Source organism: Tachypleus tridentatus, chromosome 2 (assembly GCF_004210375.1).
Source record: "Tachypleus tridentatus isolate NWPU-2018 chromosome 2, ASM421037v1, whole genome shotgun sequence".
Taxonomy (NCBI): domain Eukaryota; kingdom Metazoa; phylum Arthropoda; class Merostomata; order Xiphosura; family Limulidae; genus Tachypleus; species Tachypleus tridentatus.
In genome coordinates, this window is record NC_134826.1 from 116,298,850 (window position 1) to 116,323,614 (window position 24,765).

The following is a 24,765-nucleotide window of genomic DNA, read 5'->3' on the forward strand; positions in this document are numbered from 1 at the left end:
TTTATATAAATGCATAAATATTTTATTAAAACCAGAACTTTGACCCAAAAAGCTAGAAGGTTCATCTTGTAATCAAGAGAAAAACTTGATTTGATATTGCAAATGAGAATTCAGTATTAATTTCAAATAGGTAAAATCAATCCATAAAACTTATGCTATAATCAAAATTTGTAAGATTAATACATATAAAACTCATTATATAAAACAACAAGGAATAACCTAAACTCAACTCATCTGTTCTTACCAGTTATATCATCAACCTTTTATGAGCATTTATCAAGTTTTCACATGCAATCAATCTGCACTTTTAGGGAGACTATTTAAAGTGGATGTAAAATTAAAACTTTAAGAGGACTAGAACATTAAAAACAAGAATTACATTTAAATCTATTCATATGTGTAAAGGTAAGAAATATATTCAAATATAGAAACAGCATGGACCTTGGTAGTTCAGATTAGGTAAGAATATTATATAATGATCACTGAAAACTGCAGTTTTGAGCAATATCAACTCTCATGAACTCAACCAATAAAATGGAATGTAAATGAGATTTGTGACACTACCTAGGGAAAGCAAATTTAACATAACAAAAAGTATTAATTAATATGGTAAAACAAATTTATTGGCACCAAAAATCATATTCAGAAAACAAAGAGCTAGACATTAAAACCTGATCTCCAATTACACCCTTTGAAATGTTATTTTATCAAGCAGATTTAGAACAAATGATTCTCAAACTATAATTTGAAAGTGCTAGCAAATTTTGGTCAAGAACAAGGGTATTACTTTTTACTGACGGGAAGAGGTTCATCATAGATGCCCTTTACACGTTTGTTATTTGGATCAAATGGAGACTTTAAGTGGACATTGCTCTTATACCTAACTCCCATACATTCCAGTTCATATTTTCCTTTCTGGATGAAATCTAAAGTGACTGGGCCTCCCTCTGGGTTACTAACATATCCATAGCCTAAACTTTTCCCAAGGGCAAATGCATAATCTGCTCTGCGTAAGAATCCTACTGGTTTATCATCTCTCCAAATAGTCTCTAAGCCCCAGAGTGGGATGTGTCTGTAAAAAATAATGAACAATTTACTAGAAAATTGTAATCTCAAACTAGTTTTAAATCTATATCATGCTAGCTTTATAGATGAAAATTAAACTGAGTTATGTTAAAAACAATTTATAGTAAATATTAAAAATATAGTAATACTAAAAACACATTTAATTATGAGCATTCCTCAACTGTTTCAAACTAAATCATCAGTGTTAAAACTTCAAAAAGTTAATTCTAATTTTAATTACAAAAACATCACATGTTAAGTGAGAAGTTTTTGACAGAATTAAAATTTTTAAAAGAGTAAAGGTTTTAATGGTAACATTATAATAAAACATGTGACAGACATACATTTAGTAATATTGCTAAAAGGAAACATTATGAATTTGGGATTTCAGTATAAAATACTGTCTATCCATGAGAGGAGTGATGAGAATTAGTGGCTATTTGGTACATTCTATTTAATTTTTTAAAAATATTTGTGTGATAGAGCATAAGAAATTAAGAAGATACCCATTATTTTGTAATACCTAATGAGTATTAGAAATTTCAGAGAAAATGAAGTTAGTTATAATAGATATTCTGTGTTCATTTTAGAAGACTTAACACAAGATAACATTTGAAGGAGACTGAACTGAAAATAAGAAAAATGCATGCATATGATAAATATATCTGGTAAAGATCTTTTATCTCACATGTAAAGTTTATACATTGATGTTCCCAGTTTAGGTATTCTAAAAATGATGCTATGAAAAAGTAGCAAAGTATCATCAACATATCTTCTATATAATAGTTTTATAATAGAGGGGGCATTTATTGTACCAGTTTTTGGTAAAACAAAAGACTCACAATTAATGATTTAACTAAAAAAGGTAGTATAATCTTAAAGCTACATGTACTTGTCTTATAGGATAATAAAGTTTCCCAGTTATTATATAGTAATTTAATTTTAGATACATTAATGAAATAGTGGAACAGTGATGAAAGAGTGAATATGCTGTACTTCCCACCAAATAATCTAAACCTGTAGCTTATAATATATTTATAATTTGGTTTGGTACAGGTAATTCTGTTTACTTGCTTGTTGTAATAAATCTAACTTTATGACAGTTAATATTCTAAAAGTAAGGAATAATTGCTAAGTCCAGCCAGTACTATGCAAATATCCTTACAAAAGCATGAGGAGGATTTCCTAGCACAATTAATAAACATATCAATATATCATGACAAGTACTCCATTCAAGTTCAGTGAGCATCCAATATAAAATAATGCAAATTAGGAAGACATAATTTTAAACTGTCCAAAACATATAATTTTGATTTAAAAATATTAAAGATATAAGCTGACACTGACATAAACATTTTCTGTTGAAAACTGCAGTTTCATTAGTAATATAAGATACTAATACAGAACAAGTTAAACTTTTAGATGGTCATAACCATACACTTTAATGATCAATGTGCTACATTTAATTTTTAATTCTGTAAAACTAAGAATGTGGGCTATTACTGTTCTGCAGAGTCTTTCCTTATAACAGCTTTTGAACAAAATTAGTAATATGAAAGCTGCAGAAAACAGAACACTTAAATCATGTCAACAGGGATTTTAATATAAATATCTGCTACTGAAATTTTTCTTCCTCTTTGCAGCTAAAAATCATGTTTTATTTTTAAAAAGGAATGTTTTTGAAAGAAATGTATTAATTTTATTTTAATAACTGGGATAAAATCATTTGAAAAAAAAGTGTTTCCAAACACTTGTTCAGACATAATTTTCTCTTTCTGAGGAGTTAGAATGCACCAATTTGCAAGTGTTCAAAATAATCACTTACGGAGAACATAGGTCAAACAAACATTAAATAATTTTAAATAGATATATAACTTCCAATTTAATTAAAAAGGTCAGTGTAACAATTTCTAAATTTTCTTTATTTTATATCAATATGAAATAGATGCAATATAAGACTATCTATTCAAAGCATCAAAGCAATTCCTTGTGCAACACTAAGTAAATTATAAACAGTACTATTCCTTCACAGAGAAAATATTCAACGTTAAATTTTAGTCCATTATTTTAATACTTACTCTTCAATTGTAAAACATGCAATTCTTTTATTTAGACTTTCTTTCTTTTGTTTCTCAATCACTTTTCTACCCAAGAATGGAGTATCAGTTTTTAATTTGCAAGTGAATGCCAACCCACCCTCTAGAGGTGTGTCATCCATACGTATTTCAGCATGCCAGTGACGGTAACCTCACATAAAAAAAATAAATAAATGAATAAAATCGACTGATACCTTGAGAATATAAATATAAAACAAAGGGTGAAAAAGTTTCTTTATACTATAAAATCATGGAAACTATAAAAACTTTCATATTTAATTTAATTTATAAGTTCAGAATATTATTCATCAAGATATCTAAGAATTGTTTTTCTACTCTTGTTGTACTTATTTGTGCATGTAATGTCCAAAATACTTGTATTTAACATGTTTTGATTTCAGCAATAGCAGTATGACTCATGTCATTATATTAGTAGGCTTTTTTGATTATTTTTATGTCTCAAACAATTAGATTGCTACTACGTGTGTTTCTTTAGAAATATAAAATACTTTTGCTACTAAATTTATTAGTTTTCAACAAATGACTGTGAAACAACTGGCTGAAATTTTGACATTCAGGCTACAGCTTTAAAAAAATAATAATTAAAAACTAGGAAAATAACTAAGAAATACTCTCATAATCATCTCAAACATCTTGAAAGAATATAAAATCATATTAAAATGTTGGGAGAAAAATATCAACATATTAAGAAACAAAAGAAAAATTATTTATAGTAACTGCTACTTATAAATAAGACACATGCACAACTGTTTGCAGGTGGGACATCATGGACTTTGGTATGCACTTCTTGCTGTCTTAACATTTTTATTTCTTATCTTTGCTTTGTTAGCATCAAAAGACTAACAAACAGTGGTTAAGACTGATAGATTGGATATCCACACCACAGTGTTGGCTCTCCTTCTCCAAATCCTGGGCACATCTTATAACCTAAATTAAATCACATGCCATAGTGAGTTTTTAAACTTATGCAGCATTGTTGTTGTGTTGTTAAGGCTTGTTTTAATAATTAAAAAATATTATATAAAACATACTACAATAATGATCTATAATGTTAGAAGATATCAATATATTTAAATTCATTCCTTGGCTATTGATTTGATTTATATAGGAAGAAAAAAAAAAGGTGGGCAAAGTTATTAATACCAGCCAACTCCTGATAAAGTGCTTTATTGTAACCAATGAACATTAGTTCTTGATCAAATCACACAAGAGCACCTTCAAATTGGTCAGTCAAAATACAAAACATTTTCATAAAGGAATGTGACATGAATAATTATAAAAATAAAATTTCTTCATCTGCGTCAGGAAATAACATTGATTTAATTTACAAACTAAGCATTCAATGGTTACAAGCTAATGAGTATTAATGAGAGCAAACAGCTGCTATAACAACCAGAGGCATCTGAATCAGAGGTACTAAAGCACCCAAACTTTTTACCTACTTTACTTATATAGGAAGAGTAAATTACATTAATCTTCTGTGAAGCATGCCCTCAGTCTTCCCTAGAATGTGCAGCCTTTGACAGCACAGGAGCTGCTTTTAGCAGTAGAGGAACAGCATGTACAAAAATACAAACAAATACAATATTACCTTTCTCAATACTGAGTGAATCAATGGCACGATAACCAGCATTGACCAGCCCATAATTTTGACCTTTATCCCACAATGCTTTGTAAACACTGAGACAGCTATCCTTTGGAATGTGAAGTTCCCATCCCAATTCACCAACAAAAGACAACCGTAAAGCCATTACCTAATAAAATAAACAATAATAAAAAGTTACATTGCATGATTTATTAGATAAATATATGCATCAATAATAATAAAAACCTTCTCAATTTATTCACAATGCTAGAAAAACAAGTAGATTCAAAAAGTCTTGATATAAATAAATAAAACCCCCATAGCCCGAGGGCTTTCGAGAGGTAGAACTTTTGAAAGTGCTTGGGCTATAGTGTTTTTATCAACTTCTGAATCTGTTAAAATTGTATGCTTTAAACTAAATTGATTAGGTATACAAGAGTTTTGTAACTGAAAAATTAACTCATTATTGTCTAGAAAATATTCTGAATGGGCTATAACTAATCTTTCATGAGAAAACTTAAACCAGAAACTATGTGCTGAACTATGAACAATATTTTTCTATTCACTCAGTCCATAGTGGGTCAGTTGATTTGACTGACCTTGTAACCACAAAGTAACCATACCAGTTTTCATACAATAACTTTTAATATATTTTGTGTATTTTCATTATATTGGTTACTCTTCAGTAAATATAACAAGTCATTTCCACACAACTAATCAGATTTTTTTATTTAAATATTTTTATTAAGGATTTGTCCATTATTGTATGGAGTCAGACTGCTGATTGCTCCAAGTGCAAAGTGATTTTTACTTTAAGATTATAAGGACTTTTGTCTGAAAATTCTCAACTTTCATTTGAACAACCTTTAAAACCTTTTAGATAACATTCAAACGTATTTTTTAACCATAGATAACTACTAATTGTATTACATGAGTAATTAAATCACTTGGTGAATGGGTAGCTCACATTAACATCTGAATGACATAATGCATGTGCTGCTCCCAAGCATACTTCATAAAGAATTTGCATTTTTTTACTATCCCACGTTATTTAATATTATCTACCTCAGTAAGTTTCTAGTTTTTAAATCAGATTTAGTTTTATAACAATAGAGAATACACACCTCAAACATGAAATAAGTTACATACATTTATCCTTGTTTCATTTGGCCTAATTTTTTTTTATTGTAATGGTGGAAATAGTATATAATATTTATTTTCTTAAATAATGCATGTAAAAACATGTACAAAACAAAACAAAATATACTATAAACATTATAACTTAACTGACTTACTAATGAAGAAAGAGGAGCTTAAATTAATTCCATTTGCTGCTCGATCTAAGCACCATGAGATAAATTTTTAAAGTGAAGATAAAATTGTCAATAAACTGTACTGGAAACACTGTAGCATTATACAAAAGCAATACATTAAAACTATGCCCTTCTACTGGTTACTAATGGTACAGTATAAAATGTCATAGTACATTATTGGTAATCTGTGAAAGAAAGGATGTGACAGGTAAGCATGGCAAAAAATGGTTCTTATTATCTATTTTATGACTCTGTAAATAAAAAAAAAATGTTGAAGAATATAAAATTTGTGTTTTGCCTTATACTATCTATATTACAATGAGTAACTTATGTTAAATCCTATACTTCATATGTGGGTAGTAAATAAATTAGAGAAGAGGGAAGACCTAGAGAAGAAATGTCACAATTCTCATACTAATGGAGAAGGAAGATTTTAAAAAAAATTCTTTAAAAAATTAAGAACATAAAAGTTATACAACATTAAAGCTTTATTTATTAACAACATTTTGATTGCAAGATTATTCATATACACTGATAATAAAGCAGTTTAATTAAATTTTGAGTGTAATTTTAAAAAGGTCATGACATGGGCACTTTGACCTACCCATAACAAGAGTAATAACAACATTTACCAATGTTTTTCATTTCACATGTCAACATATGAGATTATGTTTAAACATTCTCCACCATCTGTGGATTGTATGCTATAGTTTTAAAATTATGCATAAATTTCAAATATAAGAATAAACGTTTTCTCACAAATGAATAATGCAATATTATTTAGTCCTAAGAAGAAACAATTAAAAGACAATTCATGATAACGAGAAACCCACTTGAAGTAAAAATGTTAATACCCATACCAGCCATCCAGAGATACAATTAGAAGAAAACAATATATAATTATGAATCAAGAAATAAACTTTTAATAAACCTTCATAGCTGAAAAATGATTTAAATGGGCCTCTGTTTGATGTTAACACAGTTCTAAATGAGAGCTTGATTGATATATTTCAAGTATATAGGTTAGGATTAGAAATGAAACACAATAACTTGAGTAATTTCAGAGTGCATTTTTCTGAAAGCATTTGGGTAGTGATTTTCATTTCTATCCCAACTTTTTCTGATATTCTTGTTTTTGTATCATGAGTCAAGTGTACAGGTTGTACTACTTAATACCCCATGTATATTTTACTGTATTATATATATTTGAAAAAAAAAATATGTATATAAATACTATTCACATATTTGAAATAAATTGAAATACCTTATGGCCAGCAATATTTATTATTTTATTAGTTGAAAATGGAAATCCTTCATCACTTAGGTCTACATCTGTCAGTGACTGAAGGAGTTCTCGACTGCACAAAGAAAAATGTGAAAAACAATTATGTAACGTATATTCATGAGGAGTGTAAATCACTTTTATTTATTGTCAACATATTTTTTCAATCACTAAAAGGTATTGCAAATGCAAAAATATTTTTTACTAAAAAAACCAATGACTATTGAGTATAGTTTTCTTTGCTTACTATATAAAGATACTAAAACTTGTTTCATTCCACATTTAAACATTTTAACAACATTCTTTTTAAAATACTCTGGAAATTAATACAATAATAATGTAGAAAGCTTTTGAATAACAATACTGAATCCCCCAGTAATACAGCTATATGTCTGTAGACGTGCACCACTGTGATGGGCAGAGCACATGTAACATATTGTGTAGCTTTACGTTTAACAATAAACAAGCAAACAAACAAAGGTGAAATAATGAGCAAAAATGTCTAATTTTTTTTAAAACATTAAGTAATTTTTTAAATTTTGGAAAATATGATTTAAAGTTACTGTTGTCCCATCCATTAGTGGTTTCTAAAAAATTACCTTTTTGGACCTTGAATGCTGAGCATGCCCATGTCTTCTGAATGATCAACAAGGGACACATTAAACTTCTGATCTTGAATGACACTCTGAATGTGTGAAAAGTTATGTTGGGAAGCTGCTCCAGCTGCAGCAATGTAAAAGCCTCTTCCTACACACACATACACACAGAAAGTTTAATACAGTACATTCTGGTATAAACAAACATAAAATAACAGCTTTATAATACATCTAATTGCATATTTTGAAAAATATTAATGGTTTCATTAAATGTTCTTATATCACTAACTGTTACATTGTCAGTGGCATTCTCTAAGACAGAACTCAAGATTCTAAATAAATTAAAAGAAGAATATAAATTTTGAATTTACAAGTAATATTCAAATTGCTTCATAAGTAAACTCACACACAAAAAAACATTTTAATAAAATAATAAAATTTAATAAAAAAGCAATTATTACAAAATAGTCTGCAGCAATTCACAAATAAAATTCAGTTAGTAAAGTAAGTTGAAGATTAATGGCATAAGTAAAGATGTTTTATCAAAATCACCTGTAACAAGTAAGAGAAAATGATAAATTAATTGTAAAACTTCATCACGTTTTCATGCATGTGAATTAACATTAGAATGTGATTTGTTTAAAATATAATTTTACTTCGGAAAATAAGTATATTTTTGTTTCAAGTAAATATATTTGAAAATTTTCCATTTAACATGCTCTATTATTGATGAAATTATTTTGAATTACTTAGTGTAAATAATGCCAAGTCTAGATCACTGAATTAGTTTACTTCTTCAGTAACATTTGCTACAGCTTATGTTCACAAATAAAATTTCCAACAAAAACTGTGATATTAATATTCATCTGGCTTAGAAATAAACTTACCTGCATCATTTCATCTCAAAGATTAATAACAAATACAGTAAAACCTAAAACAGAATTGCAAGGGACCAAGTAAAATTTTGGGCTTAAGCAGATTTTCCAGCTTAGACAATAAACATGTATTTCCTTAATTACATATAATTTTTGAGTGGAACATTATACTTGCGTGACAGAAGAGAAGTAAGATGTTTATGAATAAAGTTATCATACTGTTTATGCTATACTTATTAGAATAAGAACAAAAATAAACATTCAAAATATACACAAGTACACAAAAATCTTAAATTTATTTGAAAAAAGTGTTCAATTTCAACTGTTTCATTTTTTTAATGGGCTTTCTCATGGGGTTAACGGAGAATGCCAATTCTATGGCCTTTTCATGAAGTTCATTATCCCCCTTCATTTTTACATATAATTTGAGAGCATTAACATAACTTAACACTTGCGATGAAGTAGGAATTTCTATTTCTTCACTATCTTTTCCATTTTGTTCATCTTCTGAATCTCTCACACTGTTACCATCTTGCGATTCTATTATGAAGTTCGGTTAAAACATTCTTGTCAATGTTCACAAAACTTTCTGTGTTCACAGAATCATCTGCATCAATCTTCTCAATCAGAGTTTGGATTTCACTAGAATTGTCATAACAAACAACTTCTCCACAATCTCTGCCATTATCAATAATAAATCCACAGTTTTGAAAGCACTTTATTATGCTTTCATCTTTTATGCAATTGCATTTAACATTTTTATGGTCATTTCAGATGCTTCCTTACAGTCGTCCATATTTGCATCAATTTTCTGTTTTTCAATTTAAACACTTTATAATTCCATTATCTAGTGGCTGTAGAACTGATGTTGTACATGGAGGTAAAAAGACTAAATGAATATTTGAAAGCTGAACTTTTGGGTAATGAGTTGCATTAACTAGGAAAAGCAGAATATTCTTATTTTCTTGTTCCATTATTTTGTTTAATTTGTTAAATATTCCTCGAATATAGCACTTGTCATTCACACTTTATTACCTGCTTTCCATTCTGTAAGACATTTATTCTTCCTTAAGTTTTTGAAACAGTGTGGATTTTCACTTTTACCTATTACTCATGGTTTCTCTAGTTTTCCCATCAGCAAATGTGACCAAAAGTACACTCAATTGTTCTTTCGAATAGCAACCTTTGGAATAATGATGGCAGAGAATAGAACAGAATATATTTAACCAATACTTACTGTAACAAAATGTCTGAGAATTTATTAATATTTAAACAACTCATTAATTAAACAAGAATTTATTAATATTTAAAGAAATTATTAATTAAATATGAAATTAATATTTAATCAAAAATATTTTTCCACCTTACTCAGGTTCTAATCCTACTTGTTGATAGATGAGGTAGGTGAAAGATAGTTTTCTGTCCAAGTTATGCAGATTTTGTCATATAGAGGGCCTTTTATAAGATAATACAGTAAAATTTTGATTTTTATGGCTTGTACAGGTTTCTGCCCTATGCAGTTTCCAGCTTAGACAAGTTTTACTATATTAAGTCACTGAGTAACTGAACAGATATGTGACAATCTAAATCACTAAAAGGCATTGAACTGAGCCACTTACTAATTGTTCACTGCTTCACTGATTGATTGACTAAATCACTGACTTAGGGACTCGTAGTGTACCCTTGGTTCTACATACTGTAGAAAATTTCTATATTTTACAGAAGCATTACATTTTATGATATTGCATTATGTGTCCTCTTACGAGCAAACACCAAAGTCAGATTATAAAAATACAGCTTAAAACAATATTATTGTAATCAAAGATAGAAATTTCCTAATACTTATCTACCTTGAAAAGCAGGATCACATGCAGAGCCTTCTCCTTGATGGATACAAGAAACTGTTAAATCAGCTTCAATACCCCCTCTTGAGTTCAGCATACATGTATATGTTGTAGATCCTACAAATGACATACAAAGTGTTTTGAATGTGTTGAAAATATGGATTATTTTTCTTTTACCAAGTACATATTCTTTACCATCAAAAATGTTTAGTTTGTACTGCATTTTCATGATTATGGTCCTTCATAAGTTTTTCCTATGTGAGTGCAGAACATAATGAAAGAAAGGTCTTATTTGAAACTTCTGTGTTGGATCCTTAAAATATTAAATCTAGGACAAAAAACGTATTCTGATGTTCTTGGATTGCAATAAAGTATTATCAATTACTTCAGTGGATTTTCTCTTTAAATTAAATAGAATTACATTGGTATATAAAAAATATCCAATACATTATTTGCTCAAAATTGTTCATTTTAGCACAACCACAAGAAATATTACTAACAAAATAAACTACAACTTTTTTTTAACAGAATGCAGCATATTGGTAATGTAGTATTGATTAATGATTCTAGCAAAAGGACATGTGCATAGTTTTATACTTTTCACATACCCTCTTTCTGGAATTATTATATATATTTATTTAGTTTAATTTTAATTCTCAGGAACAAACTCACTCTTTGTAGTTACTTATGAAGAAAATATTACTAACATGACAATGTTTTTTATTGTTTATATTATGTAAATAAAATATGATCAATTGATTGATGAATGAATCAGTGGTTTTCTATAATTATTGAGATAACCTGTACACTGATGAACTATTGGACATGATTGTAATTAAAATTTTACTCACAGTTCTTTTCATGCTATATTCAACTTCAACATCTTTTTATAGCAAAAATAAAGACTTTTTAAATAAGTCCAGTAATAAAATTACTTACCATCTTCTAAAAATGTATACTTTCTTCTATATTAATAAACAAGTACAAAATAAACAGACTATGCAATAATTTAAAACGTGTATGAAATTCCCTGTCATTTAATCTTCAGAAAGAACAATAAAAATTTTTCAGCACTTTCATGACTATGCTTTCCCAAACCAAATATGTTTGGTAATAATTCTCTTAATCATTTTTACCTTAAATTAACTCTTGAGATACAGGATATCACCAACTTGAAATTTGCATTTATATGGTACCAATATTTTTCAATTTTATTACCAGGATAGTTATCTCTATAAATGCAAAAACTATAATACTTTAGTTATAAAAAAGCCAGACTTTCAATGCATCTTTGAAAAATAATTTTAAAATTTTCATTAATGTAACAACTCTGAATTAGATAAGTCTGAAAATAACACAAGGATAGGATTCACAGAACACTTATTAACTACAACCTTAACTTGTTCAAATTAATCTAGACTGTCACACTTTATAGAGAAAAACAAAATTAGACTTGAATCCAAAATTCCAAAACTTACAAAAGAAAATATGACTTCTTTTCTGTAACTACTTTAGTTAGATATACTTCGGTAATTTAAAAATGTTCACATAGGTGTTTTGCATGTATATAATGACTTCCTCATTAACCAAAACTGGGAATTTTTCATGTAATTTTGAATTTGTTTTTCTAGCAGTAATCACCAAAATGTGTTCTAAGCATCTGGACAGAAGCAGAACTCCATTTCAGTTCAAGTTTCATAGTTTATGTCTTCCAACTGTGCCTTTCCAGATGCTGAAGTCCCTTCAAACCCTGGCACTGAAGTCTCCAAGGAGGATCAGTGATGATGGCTTCCAAATTTTCATAGAAAGATGTGCCTATTCAAGCATCAAATGATCATCTAATACCATCCACCTATGTGCAAAGTTGTGACTGCAGGCTTCCAGGTCCCAAATTCCTGTCCCAATTACCACTACCTTACAGTTGCAGGACTTGTTTATGATTAGTTGGTTGGTTGTTTAGCATTTATTGGCACAAAGCAACTGGGCTATCTGCACCAAACAACCAAAAAAAAGTAAAATTACTGAAATATGTAAAAAGGAATCATGTTGAAACAAAACATGGCCAATTTTCAAATTAAAATCTTAAATAGAGTTAAAAAACTAATGACCCTTAAAAATTAAAAAGCACAACTGAGATGGATAGTGTCATCATCGTCAATGACACTGTCCAACATCAAGGATGAACTCTTGGTAAAAACATGTTTAAAATAGTGTTGTTGCTCTCGATTGTAACGATGGTATGATAGTAAAATGTGGGTTATTGTGACCTGAGTGTCTCATAGACCACACATTGGTGCATCAGTACCAAATAAAAAGAAAGCAATGAGTTAAAAAAACTGTGACCAATGTGCAGCATAGCCAGAACAACTTAGAGAGTTGTTTGAGGGTTTGATCTGGAAAAGCTTGTTATCATGTTTTTCACTCCAAAATGACTGCCAACTGGCATGGAGCCAAGCCTCAAATACAGGACCATAGTCCATGTATGGGACAGGTATGGTGCTGATAGTACCAGAGCAGACAGACATAGCTGCAATGTCAGAGAGCTTGTTCCCACAAATACCTATGTGGCCTGGTATTCAGAAAAACTGAATAGAAGTATATGATAGAGAGAAATGGGTCAGTTGGTTTTGAATATCGAAAAGAAGAGGGTGAGAACTAACATGAAGCAATTCCAGGGCCAATAGAGAGCTAAGCGAGTTAGTATAAGTTGTAAAGTTCATGTACTGCATAACTTCTATGTGATCCAGGGCACGAGAAATGACACACAATTTAACAGTGAACAAAAGAAACTGTAGAGGGGATTTTGGGTGCAACAACTGAATCACAATAAACCATGACAGAGTCCACAGAGTCACCTGATTTTGAACCATCCATTTATATGAAACTGGAAGGATGGTTTGAAAAACGTTTAGTAAATAGAAGGCAAAATTTCCAATTGCAAGTATCTGTTTTTTCAGATGGTTCAAAGAAATGTCACATTTAGGGATGGTAATTAGCCATGGTGGGATGGGCTGATCAGTGGATACAGCTTTGTTATCCAAGGACAGACCCAATTCATCCAACTGCACCTGATAAGAAAGCCAAAAGGAACAATGACAGACCATCAATTCTGTAAAAGCATAGCCAACTAAGGAAGGAAAACACAACCCTATGTGGGATGCTGCAGTAAGGATCATAGTTTTGAAGCATACAGTAAAGATAGTTACAAACAACAAAGTTATAGAAGAAGTTCATGAGATGCAATGTACAAACTCTGGACTGGAGAAGTGCAGAAGGCCCCTGTGCAGAGGTGAAGCCCCTGATGGTGGACAGAGGCCAACATCTTCAAGGTTGAGGTCCTGGCAGAGCCATAGACCAGACTCATAGTCCAGTTTTGATTGAAAAGGGGCATGATAGATTTTTAACATAGAATATTGATCTGCTTCACAAGAGATGGAAGAGAGGACATGGAGAATATTCAGTGCCCTTGTAGACTTGACACATAGCTGCTGGATGTGTGGAATAAAGGTCAGCTTACAGCCAAAGATAAGCCCCAAAAACTTTGTTTCAGAAACCATGGGAAGCACAGTTTCTCTGAGATAGAGCTCAGTATTTGAGTGAATACCATGTTGGCAGCAGAAGTGGATGCAAACGACTTTGGAGCATTGCATCTCTTTCTCCTCTACTGATAAGGGCAAGAAATAGAGTAGGAGGGGTGTGGACAACTACAGTTAACACAGCATGGTTCTAGTTTGTGCTTATATGCATTGTGGTCTTTGCCACCACAAGGAGCACATGTTAAAGAACCACGACATGATGTTTTTGAGTAACTGAACTGTTGACACTGGAAACATTTGAGAGGGTTGTAAATGTATGGCCTTACCTTACAGTTCAGATCATCTGCTTTGATTGTGGCAGGAGGATGTGGTGATGTAAATGTCAATTCAGAACATTAGCAGACGCAATAATTTTGTCTTTGCAAGTGGAGATTTGGCACACCAGAGTAATGCACTAGCTGGAGAAACCAATGAGGATCTCTGACTCAGGAATGTTCTTTAAATCTCTCTCAGCTGTAACTCCTCTGGAAGAATTCAAAATTACACGCGGAGTAACCTTGATGGGTATATCCCCAATAGTCTTCAATTTCAAGAGGAGTTTGATATATTGTGGTGAAAATTCTTCCACCAAAATGTTTCCAGAGTGCAACTTCTTTATTGATTTAGGTATTCAGGTATTCTCTTTTGAATAAAAAAGGGGACATCTTCCCTAAGGATTTCTCAGATAAGAAATGGACAATTAGAAATTGAAGCACAGAATCTGACTGTGATGTTGACTGTACATCAGTCATCAATGCATGGTTGTTTTCTGATAATCTGTTTTTTCAATTTTTTCATAAATGAAGGTATCCATAATAAAGATGCTACATTTCAGTGCTCACTGACCCCACCCACTATAAGCCTTAGAAAGGTATGTGCTATGATGCCAAACAACACTGCCACAACACCAGGGTTTCATGAGCAATATACCCGACCACCAGTATCAGACACAATGTCCAAAACACCTGTTGAGAATGCCCAATACTGGTACTCTGTTGATTCTACCCCAAGTGGACCAGCTGATGGACCTTGAGAGGGCTACCCCAAGGCCACCCATCTACAGAAATTCAAAGCTTGGTTGGTTGATTTAGTGTTTTATGGCACAAAGCAGCTAGGCTATCTGTGCCAAACATCCAGTAAAAAGTTAAAAGCAAATTTTGTAAAAATCACAAAAGGAAACTAAGCTAAAACAAAACAAAGTTAAAAAAAACATAAATAGCATAAAACCAATGTTCACATCTAGTCTACAACGTTAAAAGAAAAACTATACTAATTCAAGTTGTAAAGGAAGTTCTGTAGCATAACTGTAATTATCATAACTTGCCAGGAAGACTAACAGGTAAGTATAAAAACCATTGTCAGTCACCTGAAGTTGGCCTTTCCAGTCCTGGTTCCGAGTTATTTGACATTATGGTCAATTTCAAAAAGGTTTTAAAAGACATGTAGCAAAATTATGATAATAATTTGCCAGGATGACTAATGGGTAGTTCACACAGCACTGTTAGTCACCTGAAGTTGGCCTTTCCAGTCCTGATTTTGAGTTATTTAATGTTATGGCCAGTTTCTAATTTCAAATCAAACTAGATGAACTGTGATTTTTAAAAGAGAGCCACATTAAAAAGGTGTAATGTATAAGTTTAAAAAATTAAATGGTATTAAAAAGATTAATGCTTTTAAAAAACTAAAAATATTACCAAGGTGGACAGTGTCACCATCACCTATAACACTGTCTAACATTATGGACAAACCTTGGGACAAAACCTGTTTAAAATGGTGCCATTGTTGAGAGTCGTAATGACGACAAGAAAGTAAAATGTGGCTTATTGTGATCTAATTGTTACACAAACTACACACTGGTGCATCAGTTTCAGATAAAAGAAATCGATGAGTTAAAAAACTGTAACCAATGTGTAGTCTAGTCAGAACAACTTCCGATTTCTGATCCTTATGGAAGCAAGATGGCTAAAGTCTAACATAGAGTTTTAGTTGGAGAAGCTTGATTTTGCATTGCTCACTCCAAGTCGACTGTTAGCTGGCATGGAGCCGAGACTTGAATACAAAACCATAGTCCATGTATGGGACAGGCATAGTGGTGATAGTGTCAGAGCAGATAGACTTAGCTGCAGTGTCAACAAGCTTGTTCCTGGGAATACCAATGTGGCCTGATATCCAAAAAAACTGGATAGAATTAGATGTTAAAGAGAAACGGGTCAGTCGATTTTGAATATTGGTGAGAATAGGGTGTGAACCAATGTGAAGCAATTCCAGGGCCAGTAGAGAAAAAAGTGAGTCAGTATAAATAGTGCACTTTAAGTACTGATTAGTTTCTATGTGATCCAGAGCAAGAGAAATGGTGTACAGTTCAGCTGTGAACACAGAAGCTGAAGAGGGGATTCTGCACACAACCACCAAACCACAACAAACCATGGCAGAGCCCACACAGTCACCATCTGTATAAATAGGAATGGAAGGATGGTTCAAAAGATGTTCAGCAAATACCAAACAGTATTTCCAATCAGGAGTGTCTACTTTTCTCAGATGACTTAAGGACAGGTCACATTTGGGGACTGTAAAAGCCATAGTTGGATGGGTTAACCAGGGCCAGTCTCTCTCAAGATTATACGAAAATTATCACTGCTTCATGGATTATTGTCAACCCTCCATGAAAGATGGGAGAATAATGAAGGGGAGCAAACTGAGAGATCAATAGCAGTAAAGGACTGACTAGGTGCATGGAAATAAGTAGAAGAACCAGTATTGAAAAGAGAAAGGTTGTGATCAGAGAGCATACGCTATACAGCGACCCCTCCTATCAATATCAGCACTTCCCCAGAGAGGATGATGTCCATTAAAGTCCCCCAGGATGAAAAAGGGAGACGGTAACTGTTCAGTGGAAGCATCAAAGCCTGATTGATCATATATATCTCTTCAGGTGACAGGTAGAGGGAACAAACAGTGATGGTATGACCCAAGGAAACACAGATGGCTATGGCCTCCAAGGGTGTGTCAAGTGGCAAAGACAAAGTGGGCACTTGCTGATCAACCAACAGTACCACCCCTTTATGCACTCGTCCATCACACAGCCTGTCATTTCTGTACAAAGAAAACTACCAAAAGGTGACTGTATCGGCAGGTTTCAGAAATGTTTCCTGTAAGGAAAGACATACAGGATGGTAGGAAGCAATCAGTGTTTTGATGTCATCCAGATTACAATGTAAACTTTGACAGTTCCATTGTATCAGGGTGGCCATTTTTATTTATGTGTGGGTGAATTGGGTGGAGAACCCTTTTGTTTATGACCACGTCTTTTTTCCTTACTATCCTTATTCGAGGGAGGTCTATCGACCTCCATGGATCCTGCCCTGGGTCGATTGGGCAGGTCTTTGCTGTTTGAAGGAGATTCCAGTGACTGAGGATGTGAACAAATGATTGTTTTGCATCTTGGGGTGGGAGAAGAAGATGTACCTGAGGAAATACCTGGACCTGGAACCAAAGGATGTGGATGTTGGGGTTTCTTCGAATGTATGTAAGGGACAGAGATAGGTGTTGAAGTTGATTCATCAACGTTTTTAACCATGGAGATCAAAAGACTTTTCATCTGTTTGGAGAACGATTATTTTGGAGGTACAGAGAGATCTATCTGCACTCCCATTGTAGTTGTGGAATAAAGTGCAGCAGCATACGTCCGAGATGAGGTGGTGGACAGCAATTTTCAAGCTTCAGGATAAGTAATGTTATGAATCATTTTTAAACACTGCACCTATTTTCTTCCAATCATTTAGAACAAGAACAAAAGTAGGACGGGTGAGAGCCATTGCAACTGATTCAATGAGGGTCCGTTTCACACTCGTAGGTATCATGGTCCTTGCCACTGCAACGAGCACACATTAAGGAACCACGACATGATATCTTCGAGTGACCAAACTGTTGACACTGGAAACATCGGAGAGGGTTTGGAACGTATGGCCATACTCTGCAATTAAGATAGCCTGCCTTGATGGTGCCAGGTGGATGTGGTGATGTAAATGTGAGAATGAGAACATTGGTTGGCATCATAATTCTATCTTTGCAGTGGATATATGCCTCACTGCAGAAACTCCTTGGGTGGCAAAACCAGTGAAAATCTCCAACTCTGGGATGTTCTTCAAATCCCTCTCAACAATAACTCAAATGAGTTGAATGATGAATTCAAAGTAACATGAGGTGTAACCTCAATAGGTATATCCCTAATTGTCTTTGAATGCAAGAGGAGTTCACTCTGTTGAAATGTGGATGTTTCCACTAATATATCACCAGATTGAAGCTTCTTTACTGACTTTAGAGAGCCAGTAAGTCCCTCTAGTTCCTTCTGAATGAAAAAGGGAGACATCTGCCCTTAAGGTTTGTCTGAAAGTGAATGCAATGTAAGAAAATAAGGTAGAACAGAATCATCAAGATGTGGTCAATTACCTATAGACTGTTTTTTTAGTATTTTATTAAGATTTTTAATTGGAGTTTCCATAATGAAGAAAGGGAAATTTCAGTGCTCACTGACCCCACCCACCATTGAGCCCTATGAGGGGATGCACTACAATGTCAAACAAGGACACTGCAGCAACACCAGGGTTTTGATGAACACTATACCCAAACACCAGCATCAGATACAATGTCCACAACACCTGTTGAGAACATCCAACACTGGTACTTGGTTGACCCTAGCCTGAGTGGACCAGCCGATTGACCCAAGGGGGCCACCCCAAGGCTGCTGGTCTACAAAAATTCAAGGCCAAAGTGGTGTGTTAGGGTTGGACACCTCAACCATCAGGATCTTCTCCTCCCCTTTACGGGTTGCCATGCATGGGAAACACGTGGGTGGATGTTTAGATCCCACAGGAGGTAAACTGAAAGAACAGAACCTTCCCTGGGAGGTCCGCTTGCCACGTACAGGAATCCACACCGAGGGAGAATTCAAAGCTAAAGTGGTGTGTTGGAGTTGGACTCCTCAACCACCAAGATCCTCTACTCCTCTTCACAGGTCGCCATGCATGGTAAACATGTGGGTGGATGTTTAGATGCAAGAGGAGGTAAAATTAATGGAAAAAGCCTTCTCTGGGATGTTTCCTCGCTGCTTACAAGAATTCACCTCGAGGGAACTTGTTTATGACACAGGAAAAGCCTGTGTATTTGACATCTTTTAGAGTGGGAAGAGCAGGGCACAGACCTCATGATTGTGAGGTTACATAAAAAAACAAAACTGTTTGGTCTATGAGTGCAAGCTATATTCACTCCTCCTTTAGAAATACCCATACTCTGTTCCCCACATAATGTTTTGATTTTTCTAATCCTTTCCACTTTACAAGCAATTACAAGTGAAAAATTGATACTTCTAAAAACTCTTAGATTTTGAGCTGAAGACTTCGTGAAAATTTGGATTGCTAAATATCACCATATTTGCAAGGTCAGAAAATTAAGTTGAATAAACAAAAACAGTTATTAATTAATTTATATGATAAAAATGATAATATACATAGTATAACTTAAAAAATACATTTACCTTCAGGTTTGTCCATTTCATTGGTGAAAATCCAGTCTACTGCTTTCTGGGAGTCTGGTCCCATGAGGAAAAACTTCCCAAAGTAAGACATGTTGAATATAGCTACCTGTTCCCTACAACTCAAGCATTCTTTTTGAAGCTGAAATACAGGAATTTATTTGTGAAACAGAGGTGGAAAATAAATGTAAAATTTAAATATCGAGAACAATCTTAATAGCATACACCATTCACTAGATTATCTGTTTAGTGTAGCACTACATACAGTCATGTGAAAAAGTTAGGACACCCTATGAAAGCCTGTGTATTTTTGTAACATTTTTGGATAAATAGATATTTAATATCAATTTTAACAATACTGAGAGATTATAGGAATATAACTAAACAATTAAAACTGAAGAAAAGACTTTTCAAGATCTTCTGTATATGTAATTCTACAAAAATGCATATTCTAACTGAGGAAAAGGTTAGGACACCCCCACATTTATTCCAACTTCAAATAGCTCAACTCACACACAGGTGTATCACACCAGGTGCACATAATTAGAAGATCACTACTCAGCATTTTGAATGAGGCTTGCCCTATTTAAACCTCAGACATTTAGTTTGGTGTGCTTCTGACTGTTGAAGTGAGAATGAGCACCATGATGAGAGCAAAAGAGCTGTCTGAGGCCTTCAGAAAGAAAATTGTAGCAGCTTATGAGTTTGGTAAGGGATTTAAAAAGATCCCAAAAGATTTTGAAATCAGCCATTCCACTGTCCAGAAAATAGTCAACAAGTGGAGGGCTTTCAAAACAACTGCCAACATGCCCAGGTCTGGTCGTCCATGCAAGTTCACCCTGAGAGCAGACTGCAAGATGTTAAAAGAGGTCTCCAAACACCTTAACATGTCATCATGGGACCTACAGCAGGCTCTGGCTACTGTTGATGTGAAAGTGCATGCCTCTACAATCAAAAAGAGACTGCACAAGTTTAACTTGCATGGGAGGTGTGCAAGGAGGAAACCTTTGCTCTCTAAGAGAAACATCAAGGCCAGAGAGAATGTAGACAAAGACCAGAACTTCTGGAGTAATGTTCTTTGGACAGATGAGTTCAAAATTGAATTATTTGGACACCAGAACAGAAGACATGTTTGGCGTAAACCAAATACAGCATTTCAGGAAAAGAACCTCATACAAACTGTAAAGCATGGAGGTGGAAGTGTCATTGTTTGGGGCTGCTTTGCTGCAGCAGGACCTGGACAGCTCACAATCATAGAATCCACCACGAAATCTACTGTGTATCAGAGGGTGCTTGAGGATCATGTGAGACCATCTGTAAGAAAATTAAGGCTGAAGCAGAACTGGACCCTGCAACATGACAATGACCCAAAACATACCAGTAAATCTACCAAGAACTGGCTGAAAACTAAGAAATGGAGAGTTCTGGAATGGCTGAGTCAAAGCCAAGATCTTAATCCCATTGAGGTGTTGTGGGGTGACTTGAAATGGGCTGTACATGCAATAAATCCTTTAAACATCTCACAGCTGAAAGAATTTTGCATTGAGAAGTGGGGCAAACTTTCTTCAGACTGATGTCAGAGGCTGGTAGATGACTACAAGAAGTGTCTCACTGCAGTTATTTCAGCCAAAGGGGGTAACACTAGCTATTAGGGGGTAGGGTGTCCTAACTTTTCCTCAGTTAGAATATGCATTTTTGTAGAATTACATTTACAGAAGATCTTGAAAAGTCTTTTCTTCAGTTTTAATTGTTTAGTTATATTCCTATAATCTCTTAGTATTGTTGAAATTGAGATTAAATATCTATATATCCAAAAATGTTACAAAAATACACAGGCTTTCATCGGGTGTTGTAACTTTTTCACATGACTGTATATGATTATGTAGTTGCTTCAATAAAGGTTTAAACACAGCATATATGTTACAATTCTTTGTGAAATGTTTTTATTAACTCTTAAAACAGTTTTTTATTTCATCATCAGCAAATAATATGGCATTTCAGGTAATTATTTGGTTTCCTTTTTATAATCAATATATATCTCACACTTTTAAGAATCAAGAATTTTTTTTCATTATCTCAAGTATTATATTCACTTACAATCTCATGATGAAGAGGGAAAGAAAAGGAGTAGTCCAGTTTCAGCTTTTCTTCATACTTATGTTCTGCATGTTTATCATATCCATAATATCCATAATAGTCATACTGCAATGGCTGAAGAAGAAAATAAAATGCATAAGCTTTAATCACAACAAATTTGGTAATTTTTAAATAAATTATCAAAGGTCTTAATATGCAACTTCTGAAAAAAACAACAAAAAAAAAACAAAAAAAACGAATAATTTAGGAATTAGCATGTCAAATTTTCTTATAACATGGGAATAAAAGTTAATATATTTTTAACACATTATGTTATGTAATTATTAAAGTGTATATATTACAAGTTATTAGTTAAATGTACACAAATCTAATTTTACATTCAAAATCCATATATCTAAACTGTAGAAAATCTCACTACAGTAAAAAAAAAATTAATTGCTGATTTTTTTTCCCCAAATTCTTCTTAAATTGTTTCAAATGAGGTTTCAGATCTATTTTTTGTCTTGCAAAATCATTTTCCAAGAATTTATTTGACATTTAGATCATAACTTTTAACATCACTTATGAAGGGAGGGGCAAGATGGTTTGACTGAACCTCCTATTTTTGTGATGTAAAAAAATTATGCTTACATAGATATAGCATAGCTGCTTGTGGTATTTAATGTTTTCAACACAGTATACAGTCTACTGACAAAGCAGTAGCATTTTTGGCTTGAAATAGCTGCATGCAATGGCTTTTGTTGACAATTTGTAGTTGGAAGCCAGTAGCCATATTGCTTATTGCTCATGTTAAGTTTTATAGGAGGGACTTTTGTTATGTGTTGGCTTTGATCTCACAAATTAGACCCCCCCCCCTCAAAACATTCTGCATATGAGCCTGAACATAAAGCATTGTATTGACACAGATCTTCTCTTTAGATAAAGTCAAGCCAGTAGCATTTTCGACCATAACAGGAATTTCTGTTGTTAATACATAAATCACAAATTCATATAAGAATCTCTTGAAATTTGGTAACCAGAAATAAATACAAAAAAAAAAAGAAAATTGTTGAAGCCCTTGAAAGCAAACACAGTAAAATAAAACTGTTGAAAAACAACAAAATGACAAAGAAGCACATTCATAAGCAGTAGCCAAATGCAGAAAAAATACACTTCTAATTAATGTTGTGCCAATCAAGAAAGTGATGATTGAGCAGGAATAGCAAAGGGAGCTAGCTGCACCAATATAGATGACACTATACTATTGGTGGAGAGTATTCACGTGATATGTACATGTTCAGAGACTGGTGCACTGATTGACCTTAGCAATACTTAGAAGGGCAGAAAAGGATGCAGATAGCTTTGTGTGAGAGAGGTAAGATCAAACTGGAATCTGGTATCAACAAATTAAACTGTAATTACAGTATTACAGTAACCAATTAAAAATATTTTAAGAATCAATGAGCAAATATCATATTTTCCTTGAAAATTATTTATTATATAAATTGTTTTGTTATTGTTTAGCACAAAGCTCATGATGGCTTTTCCATGTTCTGCCCAACACAGGTATCAAAACCTGATATATTTTCAGCATTGTATGCCTTCAGACGTAGTACTAAGTCAATAGGGGGTTTATTAAACAGAAAAAATTAAAAAGAAACTGCCTTCATGTTTAACACACATACAAGGACAATATGTTTATTATTCTTGAAAATTTGTATATAATTTTATTTTATAAATGTTTAAGTTGTATACACATGACAACAGAATTTGAGAGAAACAATATCATAAGCTGTAAGTAAAATAAAAACTAACATACAGTTGCTTGTCCATCTTCAGCAAACCAACCTGGCCGTTCCCAACCCAATCTTTCTTGGAAGATGCAGCCTTTCTTAGCTAACTCCTACATGGTCAATAAGTATTTTACTAAAATTAATTATCTAACTGACATTTGTGAGAAAAAATACTTATGAAAAATATAAAATGTCTAACTTTCTTTATTTGCAAATATCACAGACAGAAAAGTTAAAAGAACAAAACTGATAAAATCTATACAGTTGCTTTCTTTTATTTTCATAAACGTAATACTTAAAAAAAAAAAAAATGAGAGAGAAAAAAAAAAAAAAGAGGGGAGAAGAAGAAAGAGCATGTATCCCAAGAAGGTTGGATTTCATTTTTTATAAATAAAAAAATAATAAAACATGGTAGGTTTTTTATTTTAATTTTCAATATTACCTTATTTGTTTTCCTAGATTAAAATTGTGATATTAAAGTAAAATACAACTATAATACAGTTTAGATGAAAACTAAAGATATGAGAATATGCAGTTAACATATACTTTAAAGAATCATTACAAAAACAGCACTTTACAACAGTTCTTGGTACTCTCAAAGCAAAGTTAATTTCTTCCTAAAGATTCTAACACTGCTGTTTTAAATCACATTTTTTCTATAGTTCGCTAATTACAAATTGGACAGCACAAATATGGACATATCTCTTTTCCATGTGACAGTCATAAACTAAGTAAGATAAGACATAATATAATGCAAACATTTCATCAAGTAGTTAGATAAATTCCATGACTGAAATCTGCCACTAAAACTTGCAGTAACATTTTAATAAATGTTTGTAAAAAATATATAAATAGAATAATAAACTCACATCATAAAACGGGTCTTTTCTTATGTTTCTACAAGCCAAGGGCTCATCATGTGGGTAGACAATAGAGTAATTTTTTGCATAAGATTCATGACTGCGCTCCTTGATCCATTTTTGATTGTCTGTCAATTTTGAAGAAAAGCGTCTGAAATTGATAAACGTTATTCAACTATTGAAAGTGCTCTAGGTTTTCTGAACAAAAATAAAATGACTGTAAGTAGAATTCCATCTTGTCCATGTCGTTTTTA

General features: G+C 32.6%; 1 protein-coding gene across 8 annotated transcripts in view; it reads right to left on the minus strand.

Annotated features, from left to right (window-relative positions):
* Window positions 1–24,765, minus strand: part of LOC143244901 (sarcosine dehydrogenase, mitochondrial-like) — a 65,200-nt gene continuing 40,435 nt past the window's right edge. For 6 of the 8 annotated variants that reach the window (XM_076490394.1, XM_076490395.1, XM_076490401.1 and 3 more), the window contains 10 exons: window positions 24,521–24,662; window positions 23,678–23,761; window positions 21,880–21,993; window positions 19,786–19,924; window positions 10,684–10,794; window positions 7,962–8,109; window positions 7,345–7,438; window positions 4,774–4,936; window positions 3,144–3,312; window positions 1–1,072 (listed from right to left, as the gene is read on the minus strand). In XM_076490394.1, the coding sequence (XP_076346509.1) occupies window positions 784–1,072; window positions 3,144–3,312; window positions 4,774–4,936; window positions 7,345–7,438; window positions 7,962–8,109; window positions 10,684–10,794; window positions 19,786–19,924; window positions 21,880–21,993; window positions 23,678–23,761; window positions 24,521–24,662 (1,453 nt within the window). In that variant the 3' untranslated portion in view covers window positions 1–783. Of the gene's footprint in view, window positions 1,073–3,143; window positions 3,313–3,358; window positions 4,110–4,773; window positions 4,937–7,344; window positions 7,439–7,961; window positions 8,110–10,683; window positions 10,795–19,785; window positions 19,925–21,879; window positions 21,994–23,677; window positions 23,762–24,520; window positions 24,663–24,765 lie in introns of those variants that run through there. The other 2 variants (XM_076490400.1, XM_076490399.1) reach the window with 2 other exon arrangements.